We start from the raw sequence: 23652 nt of genomic DNA, 5'->3' as shown, positions 1-23652 counted from the left end.
ACATACTGTACATTAGGATTAGTCAATGAATTTAATGATCGTTTTTTTCACCATTAATTCGATTTTTGCTGATTAAACTAGCAATCATTTTTATAGGTAATCTATTGCTTAATTTCTGAGTTAATAAACCCTAAAGTTAGAAATAATAATGGTAACTTCTGCCATTAATCCTTCAATATTTATTGTTTTATTTAAAATGTAATTCTCATAAAATACGTACTGAACAAATAAATAGTGCCAAATAATAAGTAATCTATCAATAGATATCCATGATGGCTGAGTTCACGGTCACAGTTTGTGACTGACAACAGCATTTGATTTCAGGCGTGAGTCCTGATATGTTTTTTTCATTTAGGAGATTCAAAGTAGCAGCTTTGATCCAAATCTGTATGAACGAACAGCAGTCACAACCGTGTTTTAAATCAGGTAACCAGGGTGACAGTATCAGAGAAGGCGATGTCCATAACACCGGGAAGTTTTATCGCAACTGACAAGAGTGTTATTAAAATAAATGAATCTAATCGAGCGCACAAGATCACTCGCCTCCGAATGAACGCAACTTATTTCTCCTCCTCCGTGAGTAAACAAACCCCTCATGATTAACACAGGGCTTATAAATGCGGGACACACACACATTACATAACACGACTCACACATTACAAGACAAGGCAGAAAACTAGCTTTCCAGTGCGATTCCATTCATATAGTGCAAGATTCTAAGTCCTGAAAATGCACAGGTGCCAACTTGGTTTACAAAATGCTGTATGTAACCACATTAAGCGCCATTGCTATACTAGCAATTAGCATCTGCTCTAGGGAGTCTTTGACTGCATCATTCTGAAGTCGTATACACTACTGTATTGTAGGTGCAAAACACTGTTAAAAAAGAAGTATGTCCAAATTCACAGCATTTATAAAACAGTAGGAGAAAAGTACCTTGCAAGATTTTGAAATGCACATCTGATGGACACTCTACCGTCCCATGAGGCCACGGGAGAGGATTTGTGAATAGCAGTGAAGTGCCATAACTGACACTGGTAGCTCACATGACGGATGTAGTATATGCTTATATTCATGTACATACTACATCCATATGGCCAAAAAATATCACTTTTTTTTTTTTGGGGGGTTGAATAGCGATATACAGCTTTTTCTACTTGGATAAAATATATATGTATTAGTTTAAAAATATATATTTCCCATCTTGCCCAATGATATTCTACAAACAAATGTTCATATTGAAGGCTATGAAGACAAATATAGCGAATGTAATGTAGGTCGTGTTATATATGTGCAAAAAATATATAAAATCTCAGTAGATTCTAATATTGTAACATTACAATCTAAAAACAAAAAATATTAACCTAATTTTTAAATTCACTAAACTTAAAATGAAAATAAATTCAACCAAAAGCGCAGACTAATTAATTTGATTACCACATTACAATAGTCCCTTTACAGTTACTGCCATCATAAAAATACACTTACTTGTAGGTTTAAAGGTTTAAAAATCATGGCACATTATTGTCCAAAACCAAATATTTTAGCAACATGTATATTTAAGTCAGAAATATTGCGCTCCATCTGTTTGGAGCGCATCTGTGTGATGGTGCTCGTACACGGAAGTCTAAAGTCTGACATTCACTCCTGACAGCAAAAATGGAAATTTGGAGTTTCTAACATTTACAGATGAAGAATATACCTGTGAAAATGTAAGTTATGCAGAGAGGAAAGCACCACATTTCAAACGCAATAAACACTGCAAGTATCTATCTGTCAGCACATGTAGGCTATCTGTCAGAGCATCTGGCAGGGCAAGACGCTTTAAACAGGACGTGTTATATCCTACCAGTTATTTTAAAGCGCTTACATTTTAAACATGTCTGAAGTTTAGGACAAATCGGATGATGCACTTTCCCCGAAGTGGCTCACTCTGCATCCTCCACTAGTATCAAACTACCATATATCGATATAAAAGGTATTGCCTTTTATTTGCATATATGATAAAAGTTCATTATTTTCCATAAGGTAATGATAAAAATTCAACTTTCATATATTTTAGATTCATTGCACACCAACTGAAATATTTCAGGTGTTTTATTATTTTAATACTGATGATTTTGGCATACAGCTCATGAAAACCCAAAATTCCTATGTCAAAAAATTTGCATATCATGAAAAGGTTCTCTAAACGAGCTATTAACCCAATCATCTGAATCAACTAATTAACTCTAAACACCTGCAAAAGATTCCTGAGGCTTTTAAAAACTCAGCCTGGTTCATTACTCAAAACCGCAATCATCGGTAAGACTGCCGACCCGACTGCTGTCCAGAAGGCCATCATTGACACCCTCAAGCGAGAGGGTAAGACACAGAAAGCAATTTCTGAACGAACAGGCTGTTCCCAGAGTGTTTATCAAGGCACCTCAGTGGGTAGTCTGTGGGAAGGAAAAAGTGTGGCAAAAAACACTGCACAACAAGAAGAGGTGACCGGACCCTGAGGAAGATTGTGGAGAAGGACCGATTCCAGACATTGGGGGACCTGCGGAAGCAGTGGACTGAGTCTGGAGTAGAAACATCCAGAGCCACCGTGCACAGGCGTGTGCAGGAAATGGGCTACAGGTGCCGCATTCCCCAGGTCAAGCCACTTTTGAACCAGAAACAGAGGCAGAAGGACCTGACATAGGCTAAAGAGAAGCAGCACTGGACTGTTGCTCAGTGGTCCAAAGTACTTATTTCGGATGAAAGCAAATTTTGCATGTCATTCGGAAATCAAGGTGCCAGAGTCTGGAGGAAGACTGGGGAGAAGGAAATGCCAAAATGCCTGAAGTCCAGTGTCAAGTACCCACAGTCAGTGATGGTCTGGGGTGCCATATCAGCTGCTGGTGTTGGTCCACTGTGTTTTATCAAGGGCAGGGTCAATGCAGCTAGCTATCAGGAGATTTTGGAGCACTTCATGCTTCCATCTGCTGAAAAGCTTTATGGAGATGAAGATTTCGTTTTTTTAACAGGACGTGGCACCTGCTTACAGTGCCAAAACCACTGGTAAATGGTTTACTGACCATGGTATTACTGTGCTCAATTGGCCTGCCAACTCTCCTGACCTGAACCCCATAGAGAATCTGTGGGATATTGTGAAGAGAAAGTTGAGAGACGCAAGACCCAACACTCTGGATGAGCTTAAGGCTGCTATCGAAGCATCCTGGGCCTCCATAACACCTCAGCAGTGCCACAGGCTGATCGCCTCCATGCCACGCCGCATTGAAGCAGTCATTTCTGCAAAAGGATTCCCGACCAAGTATTGAGTGCAAAACTGAACATAATTATTTGAAGGTTGACTTTTTTTTGTATTAAAAACACTTTTCTTTTATTGGTCAGATGAAATATGCTAATTTTTTGAGATAGGGATTTTGTGTTTTCATGAGCTGTATGCCAAAATCATCAGTATTAAAACAATAAAAGACCTGAAATATTTCAGTTGGTGTGCAATGAATCTAAAATATAGGAAAGTTAATTTTTTATCATTATATTATGGAAAATAATGAACTTTTATCACAATATGCTATTTTTTTGAGAAGGACCTGTATAGAACAGACATATTTTAATAGGTGCGAAGGAATTACTCATCATTAGCCAACTTTCCATCCACTTTTTGCACTTTTGTTAATTGACAAAGTGAATATGCAATAAAAATAAAAAAAGATTGCGAAATTTGCTCTCTCCAGCCTATTTCTATAAAATTGGCATTTTTCTGGTAAAATTGTGCATAATGATGTCATGCCTTATTTATTTATTTTTAAAGTCACAGAAATTGAGTTGTATCGCTAAAAAAAAAATCTCCCCAAGTTGTTTCTATTCATATTTCGCGTACATCAAAAATGATATATTACGCATCCCAAATATTTGTAAAAGGTAGAGTTATGAGACAATTTAAATTTGCCAATTTACTGCTTACCATTTTCATGAATAGTATGCCTATTACTGAATCAGGAAATATTATGATCACAGCATGTAACTTTTATAAAATGGTCTACAGAGCTTCCATCTTAATTCTAGCTTTTTAGATTCAACCAACTTTATTTTCCTAATTTGTTTGAGATAAATTATATTACATTGCCTATTTTATTAACAAGTGTCACTGCGATTTTCATTTTTCCCATGAAATTTGGATTTTATGGCTTTAATTTTATTTATTCAGATACAGAAGTAACATGTTGTGTATCATGTCTTTCTTTTTTGTCAGTATTGGAGACTCCAACAGGCTTCCTTCATTTGACAAATGCCCCATTTTTATTTTTGACTAGCTGCAGAGATTTAAGGTGCTATACTTTCCTCATCCATTTGGAAACAAACCTTTATTATATATTATTAAATTGTACGCATAATTATTTTTATTAAAACGTTTTTATACTATTTTTCCATATCGATATAAACAGTAGTGCCTCATACCATATAGTTTACTAAAAATACATTGATATATCATACAAAATATACTGCCCAGCCCTACTACACACATCCATACAGAACATACTTCTTAATGGGTGCAAACTAATAATTTCTTTAAAGGTACCTATTCAGAAAGTATGCAATTTCAGATGTAGCTTTGTATTCTAAAAAATGACCATCATTTATTTGTTCATCCACTTATTGCACAGTTTGCAACATTTTTTTCCATTCAATTACATTTTTCTAATTATTGATATAGAATTTATTAGAATTTATTCTGTTTATAAGTTAAACAGAAAAAGACTGTCGACATTTGTAAAAGATGATCATTTCCATCAGATATATCGTATAATCCTTTTTTGCAAAAATAATAATTTGCCGTCATCGATTCTTTCGACACATCATTTCAACCTATTAGGATTATTACATTGAATATACTGGTCTGAAGCTCCGGCCAATGCCACCAGCTTCAGTCTACTCTACACAGTAAGCTAAAGGTCTATATCCTTTGTGGATCAACACTAGACTTAATACTGGATGGGGGTTTTAGCTCTGATGGTCTTAATATGACCTCAGCGGCACCAAAGTCTTAAAAAAAGTTATTCTACTATAAATAAATGTTATGACAGATGGCATGGTATGAAATGCACACCCACTGCCTTAGAACTTAGCACTTCCCTCGAGAAATGCATCAAGGCAAATGTGAGAGTAGAACTTTTACTACTGGATATAAACTTTATCAGTATTACAGGAGCATTTGCAGCCATTCCCCTCAGAGACTTGCACATTTTTATCAACAAGAACAAAAGCTGCATCTGTATTACGCATTCAGGTTAGCACAATTCATTTGGCAATTTACAATATATATATATAAATGTTTTGAACGGTGACATTAGCCCCTCATTCTGGAAGGGAAAAGGATAAACAACCAAATCACGTAAGGAGGATGCCGACAATCTTGCAACTGTCTCTTCTCTCTCTCTCGGTCCACATGCACAGATGCAAACTCACACAGACACATCTGCATGGGATTATCAGATTAGTCGGCTGAGACAACGTTGCCCAGTGTGTGCGCGCAGGATCACCCAGCCACAGCGAAAGCCTCTGTACTATACTGTAGATATCAGTGCTTAATGTTCCGGCCTTCAGCCGTGGCATTGCCCGAACATTAAAAACACCTTCTCACAGTCACGTGCGTGGTGACTGCGAGGCCTCCCTTCGTAAAGAGAGCCGAGATCACTGTCAAGCTGCGGCGAGCTTGCTTGTTGAGCTAAGAGTGGCCAGGTGCGCACCGTGGATGATGTGCCACAGGGCACCTGAGAGCCAGTGCAAACATGTCATGGTGTCTCGCTGCTGTGGGTTTGTGACAAGATTCATGGCTAGGTTTTTACAAATGGCTATGCTCGTTGCATGTGACAGTCAATAGTGTTAGCTAAACCCATCCATCAGGGAAGACCTAGCTAAACACAGCTGCTTCTGACTCACAGCTGACTTAGAAGTTCAGCGAGTGTTTAGCCTTTCAGTTTTAAAATATGGTTTGTGTCTGGTTTTGAATTAATCAAATGCTTAAATTAAATGTTTCTTCAGGCTAATTAAAAATTCACACTAAAATTGTCAAGATTCAGGGAAAGTGGGAGTCATTTTATAAAGAGCATTTGATTAGAAACATAAGCATGGATATATTAATGAGAAACATTACTCCAATTTAATCATATTTTCTTTAAATGCATCTATAAAATTAGGTTCCATTGTCTCCATGGGACAAAAAATGGAAAATAAATAAATAAATAAATACAAAAACATGAATTGAATGTATTCATTTGAATATTCCACAATCATGCAGAAATAATATATTGTGCCCACAACTGCTTAATGAGAACCATGCAAACTAGGATTTGATAAATTACAACATTTAAACACCATGGTTGAAAGTGCATACAACCTCTTCACGTCTTAATAATGCCACTTTAAATGCCTTACTCTCAATAAACTATCCATGCTCTTTAAACAATGTCAGGAATATTCAGCTCTGATTAATCAAGTCCCCCAAGACTAACTGAATTTTTTTGTCCGGTTTCAGCATGGGTGTCGGAACCATTGTGTGTGGGGGGGACAAGACCAACCAACTTTTTACGTCCAATTTTAATGGACCCCTCACTTTTATAATCTCTAATTCAGCAAATGTCTGTTTACCTACCCCTAAACAACAGTATTAAACAAATGTTAGATGCTTTATTTCCAGTTTTCTAATATTTTCAAATTTTTTATTGAAAATAAAGGCCTTTCCGCTCTGAAATGTGATAGGAAAAGGGAGTAGAGCGAGTGTGGCAAAAGGCGGATTCGAACCTCTGATCGATGCGTGTCAAAACTTGATGACATGCGTCTTGCCCCTACACTATATCCACGGTAAATATCTCAGTGATTTTCGAATTTGCCCAATCAATTGTTTAGTAAACGGTGGTATATTTGTAAATGGCATCTAACGTTACTCCAGTAAAAAAAAAACGACTCCCATGGGTTTCACAGACAATGTTTAAGCCTAGTCCCAGAATAAAATGCATGTTTGAGCGGTCTTAACTGAAATTAACTTGCACTGACATGACAGTTGTTAAAAGTACAGGCCGCGATACCAAATTGGTAATGAAATTTTTAAAATTGACGCTTTGAGCGCTGTTGAGCAGAATCGTAAAAAAAAAAATCTGACCTCCTTGTGCTCACACGCTCATCAAATATGTCTGCGATTGAATTTTAGCACGATTAGCGCTTCACAAACATGTTGGAAATGTACATCAATGACGTTTTCCACAGAGTGCTTGCACAGACATGCTGCCATGTGTTGATCATTGTAGCACATTGCTCAACAGCATTCAAAGTCACTTTTTTTTTCAGTGCTGACTTGGTATCGCAGTCATTACTTTTATTGATCCGATAATTAAATTAGGCCAATATATATTAAAGATATATTAAAGTTAGATAATGTAGCCTTTAGACACTTCAGGTGTGTGCTGTTTGTCACGATGGTTGTGTCAATTGCTTGATATGATTTGGAATCACATTGAAAAGGAAGATACAGTTGCAGGCTGCAGCACAAATCTTTCATATAGGCTACATAAAAATTCCATGAGAAATTGGCTGTAAACATGTTGTGAATTCTTTGTGTGCCCTTTTTTTAGCAGCACGTTGTTGTTGTTGAAAGACCACATCCACGGAGTTACAGTCAAGTTTGCTTCTGCATTCGCAGCCTTTTGTGCCATTGATTGTAAGTTGTAATATTAAGATTATTTTGTTTACACCTGATTAATATCAAATGGGATATGTTTGGTTGAGTTAATTATGGATGCAGGATGCAGTTAAGCGCTTCATTGTACCGGTGGGTCATCTTTAGCTTTAGCTCGCACAGCAACGCATAGCATTAACTACTGGGACTGTTATATAGCTACATGATTATAATGAGAACACTATTGTAATAAAATGAGAATTCTTTGGGTTAACTTGTTGTATTGAAGTGCATTGTGGGAAGAGTGCCTCTACAACAGGAGTTACACTTTCAGATTAGCAGTTAGCACATAACTTAGTCCAAGCTTCACTCGTGCATTAGTGTCATTTTGTGCAAATATAAGCTAATATTAAGTTTATGTAATATAAATACCTGATTATTCTCATATAGCATGCGTTTAGTTGAGATAAATAACTCGCTGCACTTCATTGTACCAGTGATCTTCAGCGCAAACTCAAAAAGCAATGCAAAACATTAATAACTATGATTGGGGATGTCATAACATTATAACACTATATTAATAAGTTGTAAATTCTTTTGTGTTTAGTTGTCGTGTTTCACAGGAAAAACATGTCCACAACAGGAGTTACTATTCTTACTATGTAACTTTGAGTGTACTCACACTCTACCAGATTGTCCCCGCTGGCATGCACTCACATTGCACTTTAAGCACCAGGCCGGTGCACGCTTACGTCATTCAAGATGCAGCTTTTTGTTTTGAAGAACAGGAAGAAAAGCTTTCGTTCCTAATAGATTGACCATTTATGCCATGCAGCAATTTTCACTTGATTGCATTGCACGCATCAGAAGATTATTTTAAGGGCAGCTGACTTTGATGGAGGAATTTATAGCTTTACTCGCAATCAACTACAATTAAAGTTGGTCAATAAGGCGAGAACCAGGACCGTTATGAATCTAAATATACTTAAATTATTTGAAACGTGTATCCAAGTAGTAATAGGTCTGTGTTTGCTGTCGTAATGATGACCATAGCGCATAGCCGGTTCTGTGCTCCGGAGTAGTTCGTACTCACACTGCATGTGAACCGTACCCAAGCCCAACCTAACTGTGCTCTGGCCCACCTTTTCACCTAAACAAACTGCACCCGAGCACGGAACAGAGCACTCACACTAGTCAACCGAACCACAGATCAAACGGGTCACTGTTCCTGAGTGCCTAGTGGGAGTACACCCTTATTTCAAGTTCATTGGTGCGTGATTTTGTACAAATATAAGTTATAATATGTTTATTTTTTATAAATATATGATTTATCTTATACAGGATGTGTTCCGTTGAGTTTCTAAAGTGCTTCAGTTTACGGGTGTTCTCTTGAGCTTCAGCGCGAGCAGCTCAAACAGAAATGTTAAATTTGAAACAGTCGTTTTAAAGAATGTTTACTGTAAGAATTGGTTTTGCTGCCAAGACAAAAAGCTAAGATTTAACACTGCAATAAAACAATACAACTCACTAATCTGGATAGAAGATCTCACAGAAAGAGTGTAGGACACCTCCCCCTCTCAATCCTCCCCTCCCCTCCCTTCCACCTGATTGAAGTCACAGAATGTTTAATACCACATATGATGCATCTTGTGAATCTGTTGTTTTTTTTTTTCCCTTTCATGTTTGGTATCTTTTAAAAAGTCTCAGTGCGAGTGGTAAAATGGTCTTAACTTCACTGCAGTCACTGGTAGATTAGAAAGATTGAAATACTGTACCCTTTTTTGAGTCTTTTCACAATATCTGATCCTCTACTTCAAAACCAGGTGTTTAGAAAATGTGTACAACCCGTTTGTTCTGGTCTGGGTATTTAAGGAAGGCTGGCAGAACTGCCATTTGGGAAAATTCTTTAGGCAGAATACCCCATCCAGTGCTGTGTCAGCTTCTTAAAGACAATCACACACTGTGAGCAAGTGTGTGTGTGTACAGTTATAAGATGTTTAATGTAAGAATTGTTTTTAGGGCATACAGTCATCTGCATGTAGTTTTTTTTAATGCTGATCAGTTGTGTACCATGGTATTCTTATTTAATTATTTTTGTTTAAGTTCTGTCTGGCCAAAATAAAGGACAGGAGAGATCATCCCGAGGACCCAATGAATGGAGCATGGAGAACATCATATTGGGGCAATCTGATTTCTGACTATCATCGTTATTAGCAGGTTGCAGCTTTCGTGTCTAATACTAAAATTACACTTGTTATGAGTAAGCATGTGTGACCTGACAAGGTAAAATATTCGCTCTGCATCCTCTAATAATACCAGAACGGGCTAAATCATGTCCGTGAGCTAATGTAATTTGCGGAAGTTAAGTCTCCGGGTCCCGTGGTGGAACTAATATTTGAAAATAAGAGATACTAAGAAAAACAACAACAATCCAAATTAAATCACAACTAATCTTATGATCAGCTGTTAAGTTACAAACGTAACAAATTTAATGAAGTCACAAAATTGGAATCAAATTACTCATGGAGTCGGAGTTAAAATGAGATAATCCACATTTTAATAATTAAGTGAACTTCGCAGAAACACTGAAAAGGCATACACACAGAATTCCTTTGCCCACACCACTGGATTCCGTTGTTGGGCTGATAGGAGGAACTTACATAACCATTACAATTATTTGTAATTAAAAGCATTGATGCGTCATTATTAATAAGTAGCACCTATATTATTAATGTATTATTTTCATCAACATTAAGATTTGATACATTTCCTTATTGTCTGGGCTAATGTTGCAATATTTAAGTTATTTTGCCACTCAATTCTTTGAGCATAATAATTTTAGGGATTTGCAGTTTAGTAATTATTCACATGCATTTCAAACCTCTTGAAAATGATTATTGCCTGATTTCACAGACAGGGCTTCGATTAACCCAGGATTAGGCTTTAGCTTTTTTTAAATGTGCCTTACCGATATGAAAATAATCTTGCCCTGATACTGACAATTATTTTTATTTAAAATAGCTATGGAAGTCCATTTCGCCACTTAAAAAAAGTCGGAATTCAGATATAAAAAAGTCCTAATTACTCTTTTTTTTTTTTTTTTAGTAAGTGGCAGAAACAGGCTTCCATAGAAAGGTGATAAATTTAAATCCATGTTTTTATATAGTTTGAAAGCCTGATTACAAAAACAAAAGGCGGACCTTTAGGGTGCGTTCACACTTGTAGTTCGGTTAGTTTGGTTCGTTTGGTCCGGACCAAAAAACAAAAACAAAACATAATAGTCCTGGTCCGCTTAGCGTTCACACGGGCATTTTTAACAGCGAACCTAAAGTTACCGAACCAAAGGCATAGGGAGACGGTAACAACCTGATTGGTCGGCTTATATGACGTAGGAGCTGCTTACCGAACATTCAAAACAATACTGTGTGCGGTTTACATTTACATTTATGCATTTGGCAGACGCTTTTATCCAAAGCGACTTACATTGTATTCAAGGTACTAGGGGTGTAACGGTACGCGTATTCGTATTGAACCGTTCGGTACGAGGCTTTCGGTTCGGTACGCGGTACGCATTATGTACCGAACGGTTCTTGGACTAATTAATTAAATTTGGAAAATAAAAAAGTGTGTGAAATATAATAATATGCGTTCAACAAGGTAGCCCAATAACCAAAACGACGTAACAGCCAATGCCCCTGACACCGCCGAAGTGAAAAAAAAAAAACACCAAATATGTTTTAGGCTGCTCAGTCAGGTGCTCGCTTACTCAGTAGGCTACGCGCTGAATGCTCGTCGCAAAATGGCTATTGCGTTTAACAAACCAGAAATAGAAGATCCTCCAATAACCAACAGGTCTGGTGTTTGGGTGAACTTTGGATTCTTTGTTAGCTATGATGGTGTTGGCAAGAGTGATGGATTAAAAAAAACAACGGTATGTCGCATTTGCTGATGGTACAGCAGCAGGAATAATTAATGTCATGTCAATCATCTCATTTACGCCGACAACAAGACGATAAAAAGGAGAAACAGCCACAAACTATCCCCGCAGCATTTAGACAGACATTCCAACGTATTCAAATGGCAAAAGACATCACCGCGGCGAGTGGTCCATTTATAGCCGCGGATATGAGACCTAACGCCCGTTTCACACATACTCCGTCTGCATCGCGTGTGCGGTGCGTATTTTTTTTCCGTACCCATGTTAACGGATCACAGCTTTCACACAGATGCGGTCCGTCAGTCCGTTCCAGGAGCGTTGTGTCTGCAGCAGTGCACGGATCGTTTTAGTACCGAGTCTATTTTTTGCTGCGCTGCGTTGCTGCATTAAAGTGATAGAACATTGTTCGCATTAAAATAAACATGTACTGACGCGAAAATCTAGTAATTTCACCACAGATGCATATATTTTAAAATATACTCTTGTTTCAAAGTCAATACATGGCTTTTTTTTCTCATGTAAAGCAACAAAACGACACCTTACCTGGCATTTAAGTAAAAAAAAAAAAAAAGTGCCATAATGTATAGCACATACTTTCTTGGAGGTGAAAAGCAAAGTTCTTTTTGACCTGCAGGATTTCTTTTAAAAGTGTGTAAAAACGAAAGAAAAGACGAGAGTCGGCTGTTTTTGAATAGGCTATTGTAAGTTTCTAATTTAAAATGTTTGTGATTTAAGGCTATAAACTATGTTTAAATGTTTTGCCACTTGTATGAGCTAAATCTAAATATGAATAAATGAATTTAATAAAATGTTGTTTAAATGTAATAGGCTACATAACCTGACTTCTATTAAAGAGTAAACAAAGATAATTGGAATTCTGACGAGGCATGTTCAGTAAAAACTTTTGGATTTTAAATAAAAAATAATGAATCAATGCTGTGTTTGTGGTGTGCAACAGCTAATCAGTTGTGGACTGCAAACGCAGCATATGTGAAAGCAGGGTGTGGGGCTCCTGCAACGCACACGCAACGCAACACGCACCGCACACGCTAATGTAAAGAGCTAATGTCTTATTCCTGTAACTACATAGAAGATGGGTAAAGTATAGCTCCATCATTGTTCAATGTAAAAAAAAAAATCATACTTTGTTAGTTTTAATAAAAAAATAATAAAAAAAGGTAATTTATCTGCCATTTTTTTCTTTTTGCTGTAGGCCTATCTAAAACATACCGAACCGTACCGAACCGAACCGTGACACCAGTGTATCGTATCGAACCGAACCGTGAATTTTGTGAACCGTTACACCCCTACAAGGTACACATTTTACATTTTTGTCAAGTCTTGCTTTCCCTGGGAATCGAACCCATGACCTTGGCGTTGCTAGCGCCATGCTCTACTCATTGAGCTACAGGAAAGACGACGCAGTTTACACGCGATCATTTTATGCGTGTACATATGGCATTATTTTTTACCAGAGAACTCATGAAGAGCTCATAAAATGTTCAAAACATTCAAAAATGCATCAGTATTTTCTCCGTTGTGCACAAAAGAGACAGCCGTTCTGTCGTCTGTACCTGCTAATAATGGGCAACACAGAAACTTTGATGAGAAGAGCCAGGAAGGCTTTTTGTGTGTTTTTTCTAGCATTTTTAAAACATGCTCGTCTGACCAAATATTGATTAGGCACTTCCTCGTTGCTCCACGTTTGCCCTCTAACGTTAAAGTTACTCATTTTGGATACACCGATCTTTCCACATTGTCAAATCAGCTGCATTATGCGTTGCATCTTGTGACATTATACGTCCGGTTTTTGGTCCGTTTACATGTCTTTGGTCCGTGTTGCGTTCATATATCAATCGAACCACACCAGAGTTCGTTTGGAAGCGGACTGAGACCCATCTTTTTAGCGGTCTCGGTCCGCTTGTTTGGTGTGCACCAGGGTTCAGATGGCAGCGTTCACATATGTTCACATGAACCGCACTAACCGAGCAATCGCACCAGGGTTTGTTTTAATCGAACCAAACATGACAAGTGTGAACTTAGGGTGCCTTCACATGTCTAGTTTGGTTCATTTGGTCCGAACCAAGGGCAAACAATTATACATTGTTGCATTTTTCAGCTTTTTGGTTCCTTTTCACACCACACTGATTGCTTTGGTCCGAACCAGTTGAAACGAACCAAAAAGCAGGCACGTGACAACATCGACAACACTCATTGGCCATGGCGTATTTCCTAAACTGCTTTTCGATTGGTCAGAATTTACTTTTTTGTTGTTATCATTTGTTAATGCATTACTATAATGAACTAACAGAGAGCAATCTTTGTTGATGTTAGTTAAGGAAATGTTTGTGTTCATATTAGTTTACAGTGCATTACTGTTGACAGATACAAGTTTGGATCTTAAAAACATCTTAAATGTTGAGATTAACATGAACACAGTGTAATTAAACTTACAGTGTTACCATTTGTTTTTAATATAAATAAAGTGGGACATAGGAGTGTACAATTAATTTTAACAGTAAAGGAATATTACACAGTTTCAAACTAGGCTACTGTATTGTACAGTTCTGATTTATGTTGAAGTATTTGGGACATGGCTTTTAAGGGTGCTTTCACACCTGCCTCATTTAGTTCGGTTGAATCATACTAGATTATGTGGCATCCGCGCTTCATTATAGAAATGTTTTGTTTGCATATTGTGGTAAAAACACACAGTGTAGTAGATTATGGCCAGGGACAAAACTGCCCCGCGCAGTCGTCTCTCCATAGTGTTATTATAGTTTGCTGGCTTTGCCTCGTGTTGGAATTTCCCCACACGTAAATTCTGACCAATCGAAAAGCAGTTTAGGAAATACGCTATGGCCAATGAGTGTTGTTGATGTTGTCACGTGCCTGCGTTTTGGTTCGTTTCAACTGGTTCGGACCAAAGCAATCAGTGTGGTGTGAAAAGGAACCAAAAAGCTGAAAAATGCAACAATGTATAATTGTTTGCCCTTGGTTCGGACCAAATGAACCAAACTAGACATGTGAAGGCACCCTAAGTTCACACTTGTCATGTTTGGTTCGATTAAAACGAACCCTGGTGCGATTGGTCGGTTAGTGCGGTTCATTTGAACATATGTGAACGCTGCCATCTGAACCCTGGTGCACACCAAACAAGCGGACCGAGACCGCTAAAAAGATGGGTCTCGGTCCGCTTCCAAACGAACTCTGGTGCGGTTCGATTGATATATGGACGCAACACGGACCAAAGACATGTAAACGGACCAAAAACCGGACGTATAATGTCACAAGATGCAACGCATAATGCAGCTGATTTGACAATGCGGAAAGATCGGTGTATCCAAAATGAGTAACTTTAACGTTAGAGGGCAAACGTGGAGCAACGAGGAAGTGCCTAATCAATATTTGGTCAGACGAGCATGTTTTAAAAATGCTAGAAAAAACACACAAAAAGCCTTCCTGGCTCTTCTCATCAAAGTTCCTATGTTGCCCATTATTAGCAGGTACAGACGACAGAACGGCCGTCTCTGTTCTGCACAATGGAGGAAATCCTGATGCATTTTTGAATGTTTTGAACATTTTATGAGCTCTTCATGAGTTCTCTGGTAAAAAATAATGCCATATGTACACGCATAAAATGCCCGCGTGTAAACCGCACACAGTATTGTTTTGAATGTTCGGTAAGCAGCTCCTACGTCATATAAACCGGCCAATCAGGTTGTTACCGTCTCCCTATGCCTTTGGTTCGGTAACTTTAGGTTCGCTGTTAAAAATGCCCGTGTGAACGCTAAGCGGACCAGGACTATTATGTTTTGTTTTTGTTTTTTGGTCCGGACCAAACGAACCGAACTACAAGTGTGAACGCACCCTAAAGGTCCGCCTTTTGTTTTTGTAATCAGGCTTTCAAACTATATAAAAACATGGATTTAAATTTATCACCTTTCTATGGAAGCCTGTTTCTGCCACTTAATAAAAAAAATAAAATAAAAAAAAAAGAGTAATTAGGACTTTTTTATATCTGAATTCCGACTTTTTTTAAGTGGCGAAATGGGCTTCCATAGCTATTTTAAATAAAAATAATTGTCAGTATCAGGGCAAGATTATTTTCATATCGGTAAGGCACTGGGTTAATCGAAGCCCTGTCTGTGAAACCAGGCCATAATCATTTTCAAGAGGTTTGAAATGCATGTGAATAATTACTAAACTGCAAATCCCTAAAATTATTATGCTCAAAGAATTGAGTGGCAAAATAACTTAAATATATATCCAAAGGCTTTTGGCTGGGAAAATAAATAAATAAATAATACACACATTCTTCCAATTACCTGGATGAATGCAGACCCTCGTGTTTTCATAAAAGCAAGGCAAAGTGCAACAAACCAGGACTGTATACTCTGGTGTGTCAAATTTGATTTTTAGATTCTCAGTCCTATACAAACAAACCTGAAAGAAAGAAAAAAAATCAAGTCTGTTTATCATAATGGTGGCACACACTTTTTTCCTGTACACACCAAACTGATTGACTGGGCTTGTACTGAGAAATCTGGCACAACAACAACAGGCTCCTGCAGGCTCCTACCAACTGTTACTCGTTGAGACAGTTGAGATATCTGCAAAGATCATGTCTGGCTTCTAAACAACTTTCCTGGACTTTAACTTGAGGAAGGGCCGGGGGTTAATGAAGAGCTAAATCAAAAAAGTTCAAAATAGGAGCACTTTGTGTAGCACTTTGATATTCTTTGGAATGAAAAGTGAGTTATAAATAAAATCTATTATTTATTTTATTCCAATCTTTTGTATGTCACTTCCTATTTTTTCATCCACATAAATAGATGGAATTATGCAATCATCACAGAGTTAAGTTTTTCTCTCTATAATCACAACTCATTCAACCAAGAATCTTCAAGATATGATTCTGTCTCTTAGCTCACAAGCAGCAAAAGGGTTATGTGAATATAATTTCTGTTTATTTGTGAGTTTAATGTGATAGTGTTAGATGTTAGTTTTCCGAATGCATGACTGATGTTATGTTGTATATTTAGATGGGTTTTTTTTTTCTTCTCAGTTCTACGGTGTTGGTGTCTATGTCAATGCGATCATTAAACATCTGTAAAAAGGAATCTCAACCTTCGCATCGTGAATCGTGATCGTTAAGTTCTGCAAGTTGCACTTAACTGTATTTTCCTTTTTTGAAGTGTTTCCAAACATATTTCAAGCAATCGAAAGCCATCATGGTGAACCGTGCGCATCTGAAGGGTCTCAGCTGAAGAAAATAATCCATTAATAATAATTTTCTGCGAGCCTGATAACAATTGCATTAAAAACAAACATATCAGCCGATACCGATATAGTGGCCAATAAATAATGCATCCCTAATTCATATGTCTATAGAGTGCATCTGTGCCAACCACAGATTTGGTTTTTTATTGCGTTTTTGGTTCGCTGTGCGATATGGACAAAAAAAAAAAAAAAAAAGATTTTTGTTTTTAATCATGATTTTGACACTAACAGACATGCTTTACAGTTATAAATGCATTATGTGTTAATTTGAAACATATTTCCAAAGGAAACCAATTAAAACTTGAATCAAAAAGTTAAAACGTCTCTAGAACACACAAATAGCCTAAATAAATAAAATATATTTATTAATGAGACTAAATGATCTTCCCAGCTTCTCGAGCTTTCCTCGCTCTGAGTAGAAATAATATTGAATCAGCCGTCCCTGGGTTGAGACTGTTTAATTCTCGCCTCTATCCGTGCGTTCACACCGCCGCCGGCGAGAGCGTCAAAATTCGCTCTTGCCGCCCTGACAACGACGCTGTAGAAAGCTCCGTGGACGTGCTGCCGCTCTGACGTAGATCGAATGTTTTTTTCTTTTTTTAAACTGTATTTAAAGAGGCCGCAAATCAAACAAGCATGTTGATGGATAGACTGACCACAAGTAGGGTATAAATTAACTTCATGAAATCATTTAAATGTGAAAGTAAGAATTAATTGCACACCCGCTGAACAACGAGCGCTCTAGCGCCTATAAAATAGTGTTGCGCGACTTCTTAACAAATTACACACAATGATCTTGTCATAAATGATAGGGAAACCCGCACAGCAATGATCAACCTCTCCTACAAATTGCTAGGGAACTAATGTGGTCGGAACCAAATTTTACAGGCCTGCGTTCTCTGGATTTCTCTGAAGCGGAGCACTTCTACATTCTGACTGGTTGCCGCCGAACCGCGTCATAGCTCATTACCATAAAGTTGAGCTGATTTCAACTCTCCTCGACGCCCAAATCGTCCAAGACGCGCCGCGCCGCGCCGCCCGGCTCCCATTGAAAATGAATGACTACCGGCCACCTTGCCGCTCTCGCCGCCGGCGGTGTGAACGCACAGTAAGACTCGACCTGCAAAGCCGAATGTGCGCTCACTAGCTGCACTTATGCTGGAATGCAGAGGATCCTCCTTATCAATGTATTTCATAGTACTTTTTTTCTAGTAGGCTACTATACAAATTACAAAGGTTTAATTGGCATCTTTATTTCAGATGACCCGACCGACCGCGACCCGAATATCATTAAAAATATTTTTGGATGACTCGTAACTGCGGGTGACTGCAGGCACCTGCTAATTTTGGATCAACACCCGCATCACTGATTAATGTAAGTAATCAAAACAACAACAACAAAAAGCAACCCGGACTAAAGTGTACAAAATTCGTAAGTTTGTGTATATCCCAGCACCGCAATAGCTATTATTTTTTATGGAAGGATAGGCATGTTATCCACGCATTAATTAAAATTAAAAGAACGAAATGTTCAAATTTGCATGGTGGTAACTCAAGATTTTTTTTCTTTTTTCCCCCGTTATTTTGGCTTTGAATTTCGTTTGTTAGAAATATGAACTGAATTTAGAAACAAAAACTAAATAAATTATTGAAAAGAAGACAGCGTTTGGAGTGAGAGCATGCAAAATAATATTTCCCTGAAAAGGCCTTTGTGAGTGTAGTGTACACAAATAAAAGTAGACAATTTATGGTTTATAATTATGTCTTGCACATATGTTTATGGTTTATAATTATGTCTTGCACATATCTGTTTGGCTAAAAATGTCTAGCCTATTTTATTGTGAGTTAGGCTGCCATAAAGGATAATGTCCATCAGAATGCACCGACTTCGTCGGCCATGGGTTAAAGAAAGCATAGCCTGCTTAATTAGGCTTTGTTTAAATATTAACCTATAATAATATATTTTTTTAATTTAATATGTTATGCCCGGTGTGTTCCGTTCTTGTGCTCAATTTAGGTGTGTTGCATTCTGTTTGGTTCGGATAGCATACTGGGAGGTTTGGGCCAGAAGCGTGGAAAAATCGTGCTATGAAGCGATTTAGAAATCGTGCATGCTCAAATCATGATTTTATTACGATTTCGAAATTGGCACTTAGGGGCCTAAAGTGTGCCAAGAAAACAATCCCCCACACCATTACACCACCACCAGCAGCCTGCACAGTGGTCACAAGGCATGATGGATCCATGTTCTCATTCTGTTTACGCAAAATTCTGACTCTACCATCTGAATATCTCAACAGAAAGGACCAGGCAAGATTTTTCCAGTCTTCAACTGTCCAATTTTGGTGAGCTTGTGCAAATTGTAGCCTCTTTTTCCTATTTGTAGTGGAGATGAGTGGTACCCGGTGGGGTCTTCTGCTGTTGTAGCCCATCCGCCTCAAGGTTGTGCGCGTTGTGGCTTCACAAATGCTTTGCTGCATACCTCGGTTGTAACGAGTGGTTATTTCAGTCAAAGTCGCTCTTCTATCAGCTTAAAACAGTCGGCCCATTCTCCTCTGACATCAACAAGGCATTTTCACCCACAGGACTGTTGCATACTAGATATTTTTCCCTTTTTACACCATTCTTTCTTAACCCGAGAAATGGTTGTGTGTGGAAATCCCAGTAACTGAGCAAATTATAAAATACTCAGACCGGCCTGTCTGGCACTAACAACCATAACACGCTCAAAATTGCTTAAATCACCTTTCTTTTCCATTCTGACATTAGTTTGGAGTTCAGGAGATTGTCTTGACCAGGACCACACCCCTAAATGGATTGAAGCAACTGCCATGTGTTTGGTCGATTAGATTATTGCATTAATGAGAAATTGAACAAATGTTCCTAATAATCCTTTAGGTGAGTATATGTGTGTGACATTTATTGCAAAATAAGCATATTCTATTTTAATACCAAAGAGCCTCCCTTTATTTAACTTGATTACGCTATTTGCAGTGCTTCATGGGAGTGGGCAGAGCCCTTTTGGTGCATTTTGCTCGTTTTGACTCTCTGATTGGTGGAATTATCTGCACTGGAAATTGTACAGCATTATGGGTATTGTCATTTTTGTCACTATATAACTGTTACACATCAAGTTAAATTGTATACCACAATACCAAATATCCAGTTAAAAATCCACCACTGAGAAACTGTACCGCACTGCATATCCAAAAGAATATTTTCATTGAATGCATGAATCGGAAAGTGCATAGAAATAATCCAGTCCCAATAAGAATCTCATCTCAAAATTGATTCTATATCAACCTTTATATCAACAGCCCCTCTAAAACTGCAGTACTTTTGCACATTGACACAAAGAGATGCTCTGCACTTTTTGAGAATACGGGCTCATGAGGATATCATTGTGCTGCTTGGATCCAGACCAGAGTGGCATCAAAGCAAATGTTAACTGCCATAACTAAACAAATCCTCATGCTCTGCAAATGTCAGCTAAAATCTATGATGTTTCGTTAAGAATGCCTGAAAACAAAAAAGCTAAGGAAGATGGTACTCGTTACGGCCCAATTACGACTGTAGTGGGGACAAAATGGAATCTTTGATCTTCATGAGAACAACAAAATCATTGAGAGCTTCCTTTTTAAAATATCAAAAGACAAAGAGATAAATTTGACCTTCAAAACAAACAGTGGAGCTCAAACAGCAAAATGGAGTGTTTTCCATCTGTCATAAAACAACGCAATTGCTGACAACAGACACGTCCTCAAGAAAACTGCTAGGGTTGAAAGTAAGAGGCCTTTGCTATTTGGGAGTGATGGTTGTGGAAAAAATTGGAAATGTTATGCTTGAAAAAGATAATGCACCATAGCGACACTAAGCAAAATCTAAAAGTCAATCTAAAATAAAGATGCATGCCCTTATTACGAATGATTTATAGCACACCTTATTCCAAAGGGAAGAAAGGCTGTCGTCATAATCATTAATCAGAATTTTAAAAACCTGCTCTTCCTCTGAAACGCCCTTTTCCGTTGACGTCACTTGGGCTGTGTGTGGTCTACTGGGTAATGTTAAACCAATCCCAAACTGCAAACTTGCATTCATTCTATCTCTGCTTTGATACAGTGCACGATGCCCACTTTTCACAATCCAAACAATTCCTGATGGACACAATTAAGTCCTGTATTTCTGAATTATATATAGAAGTAAAATGAGCAATGCACAACAATTCACATAGACTGGAAGAGGTACAGGGAGACAAAAATGGCACCATGTTTTAGGGCACTGGTAAGCATTTAATCAAAATGCTCATTACAACTGATATCATGATCATAGATAAATCTTTGAAGGGACATATGAGCAAAACATGAACCAGAAAGAAGTAGAGAGATCCGTATGGATAAGGAAATCTCTTCATTACTATTCTCAGTCACATTATAAATACTGCGTGTATTTTGCACATTAAAACACATTAAAAAGCAAACCACTCACATACTAACAGGCTCATCCGTGATGTTACCATAACTGAAAATATGTTATATTAAACAGAACTACAGAAGTAAAAATGAATATTCCAAAGCAATACAAGTAGACAAGTGTAGAATGTTCACCAACGTGGGCATTTACATGAGGCTACTAAAGAGCGAAGTGCTCAAAGACCATAAACACTGGTCAAGGACGTCTACGTTGCCTGTCCTACGCATCATGAGAAAGACGGATGTGTTGCGCGCCGAGTTCCAGTTCTCGCGTGGGCGACACCGCTGGACGCGTTCCATAACCCTCTCACGAGGAGCTTTAAAGTTGAACCAGAGCGGACTTGATTTGTTTAGTCATTTAATAATATTCGTGACTTCTATCCGGACGCCTTTCGGTAGTCATTCAGACTTCTGCCCACTGAATAAGTTATTTTCGTGGGTGTTGTGGTTTTTAACACTATAATGTCTGAGGGAACAACCTATAAATCCACCTCATAGCTCCGCATTAGACTAAGTCAGTAGCCTAACTGGCAAATGGTAACAGTTTGAGTAGACCAGGCAGTTCGTACTCAATTCGGCTTTCCGTCGCTTCTACATTTGATCTATGCAGTGATGTCCGCCTCCCAAAATCTCAAATTTACACAACCAATGGCGAAAAACTCATACCGGTAACTCATGACTAATTTAATGTCATTTAATTTTTAATGTAATTTAAATTTACGCTTCACTTACTGTATGTCTAGTCTTACAAATTAGTTTAGATGGCAAACATAGGCTACCATCATTAGAATACAACAGCCGCACCATATTGAGCAAAATATCTTATTCATTATTTTTATTCTTATTAAATATTGGAATTAAGTACAGTAATTCATATAAATGACGTGGCTATGAACGTTGTATGCAACATATTTTTTTTTTTTTTGTGTAATCAAAAACAGGATTTCTATGGAATTTTGCGTATTTTGAAAGGTCTGACATAATAATAGGCTATCATATTGTTTGAATAACAGGGGACAAACTACGTAAATTATTTTGTAATACCTTTTTTTTAAGGTTTTAACACATAAGCTATTATAGCACACATATAAAAAAAAGACATATACCTATATAATGTGCAATCTTACCTGAAGTGCAAACAATGAGATTGGCTTGAAGGATAATAAATATTTCCCAGATTATATCCATGTTTTGTCTTCATTCCAAGTCCATCGCGCTCAGAAAACGGGGATCAGTTGCAGATGAGTCCACCCAGTCTCTTTCCCACTGGACACCTTCCACAAGATCCTCTCCGAATCACACACATATCACATTTATCTCGAGGACATAATGCCACATTTCAAACAGGCTGAAATCCAAACAAGACTATGTCTTGAGTTAAACTGGCTCTGGAGTGATATCCTCAGTGCGAACACTTTAAGAAATGTTTCGTTGCGTCCCACAAGCCTCCATAAAACGACTTAAGCGTTCTTTGGCGTTCCTGAAGCGCTTCTGTTATGCCACGAAGACGCTGGACCCCTTTGGTCTGACCCTGCGAAAAGAGAGAGTACAACTGTGATTTGACGTGTCCTCGTACTGGGCAAGGTCGGAGCTCTGCGCGAGAGTAACAGTTTTAACTCAGCCAGGTTTAACGGGCAAGTCACGGGACCGCGCACTTGCTGTAAGGGGGCGTGCTTCCCTCGTTCACGACATGCCGTTACACTTACCAGCGCACGCGAGCACTGATTCATTTATCCATCTGCTTTCATAAAGTGTCATTAACGAGAGGAAAGTTGTGAATATAAACTAACCTGCGGTGTTTAAAAACGCGTACGGGTATGGCCGCTTCTGTGACAGGACAAAACGTCTAATAAGTTTACCCGCGGAGTTATGAAATACTGCAGCAGAAATGTCAGTAAACAATCCACAACAACTGATAGTCCGCGCTTACCTGTTACTTTTGTATCAAGGTACGGTTCAAAACGCTAAAAATAAAATAAAAACAACAACTAAAAATCCCAATTCGGTGGTTCATGAAATAAACAGCTATTGAGATTTCCTGAGGTGAACGACTATGTACACCAGCCTCCTGTGCGCAGCGGGTACGCGGAGCACTAAAACAGAGTGCGCGCTCCCGCTATTAATTGCGTGATCACGTTACCTAGGCACAGGTGGATGGAGCAGAGCATCCGCACAGCAGAGAGAGAGAGAGAGAGAGAGAGAGAGAGAGAGAGAGAGAGAGAGAGAGAGAGAGAGAGAGAGAGAGAGAGAGAGAGAGTAAGGCGGGTTGCCAAGAAACACGATTGCGTGTTATCATAATT

The 23652-nt window shown here is 38.2% G+C and overlaps 1 protein-coding gene across 2 annotated transcripts in view; it reads right to left on the bottom strand.

Moving 5' to 3' along the window:
* The window catches only part of ca10a (carbonic anhydrase Xa), a 240428-nt gene extending 216992 nt beyond the window's left edge, over window positions 1-23436 (bottom strand). The window contains exons 1-2 of one of the 2 annotated variants that reach the window (XM_067429906.1): window positions 23283-23436; window positions 22480-22883 (exon numbers count right to left, since the gene is read on the bottom strand). In XM_067429906.1, coding sequence (XP_067286007.1) covers window positions 22480-22540 — 61 coding nt within the window. In that variant the 5' untranslated portion in view covers window positions 22541-22883; window positions 23283-23436. Of the gene's footprint in view, window positions 1-22479; window positions 23016-23282 lie in introns of those variants that run through there. The other variant, XM_067429905.1, reaches the window with a different exon arrangement.
* Window positions 23437-23652: the final 216 nt, after the last annotated feature.

This window comes from Pseudorasbora parva, chromosome 21, assembly GCF_024679245.1.
Source record: "Pseudorasbora parva isolate DD20220531a chromosome 21, ASM2467924v1, whole genome shotgun sequence".
Classification (NCBI taxonomy): Eukaryota; Metazoa; Chordata; class Actinopteri; order Cypriniformes; family Gobionidae; genus Pseudorasbora; species Pseudorasbora parva.
The sequence above is the reverse complement of the archived record's forward strand: the minus strand, read 5'-3'. Positions and strand labels throughout refer to the sequence as shown.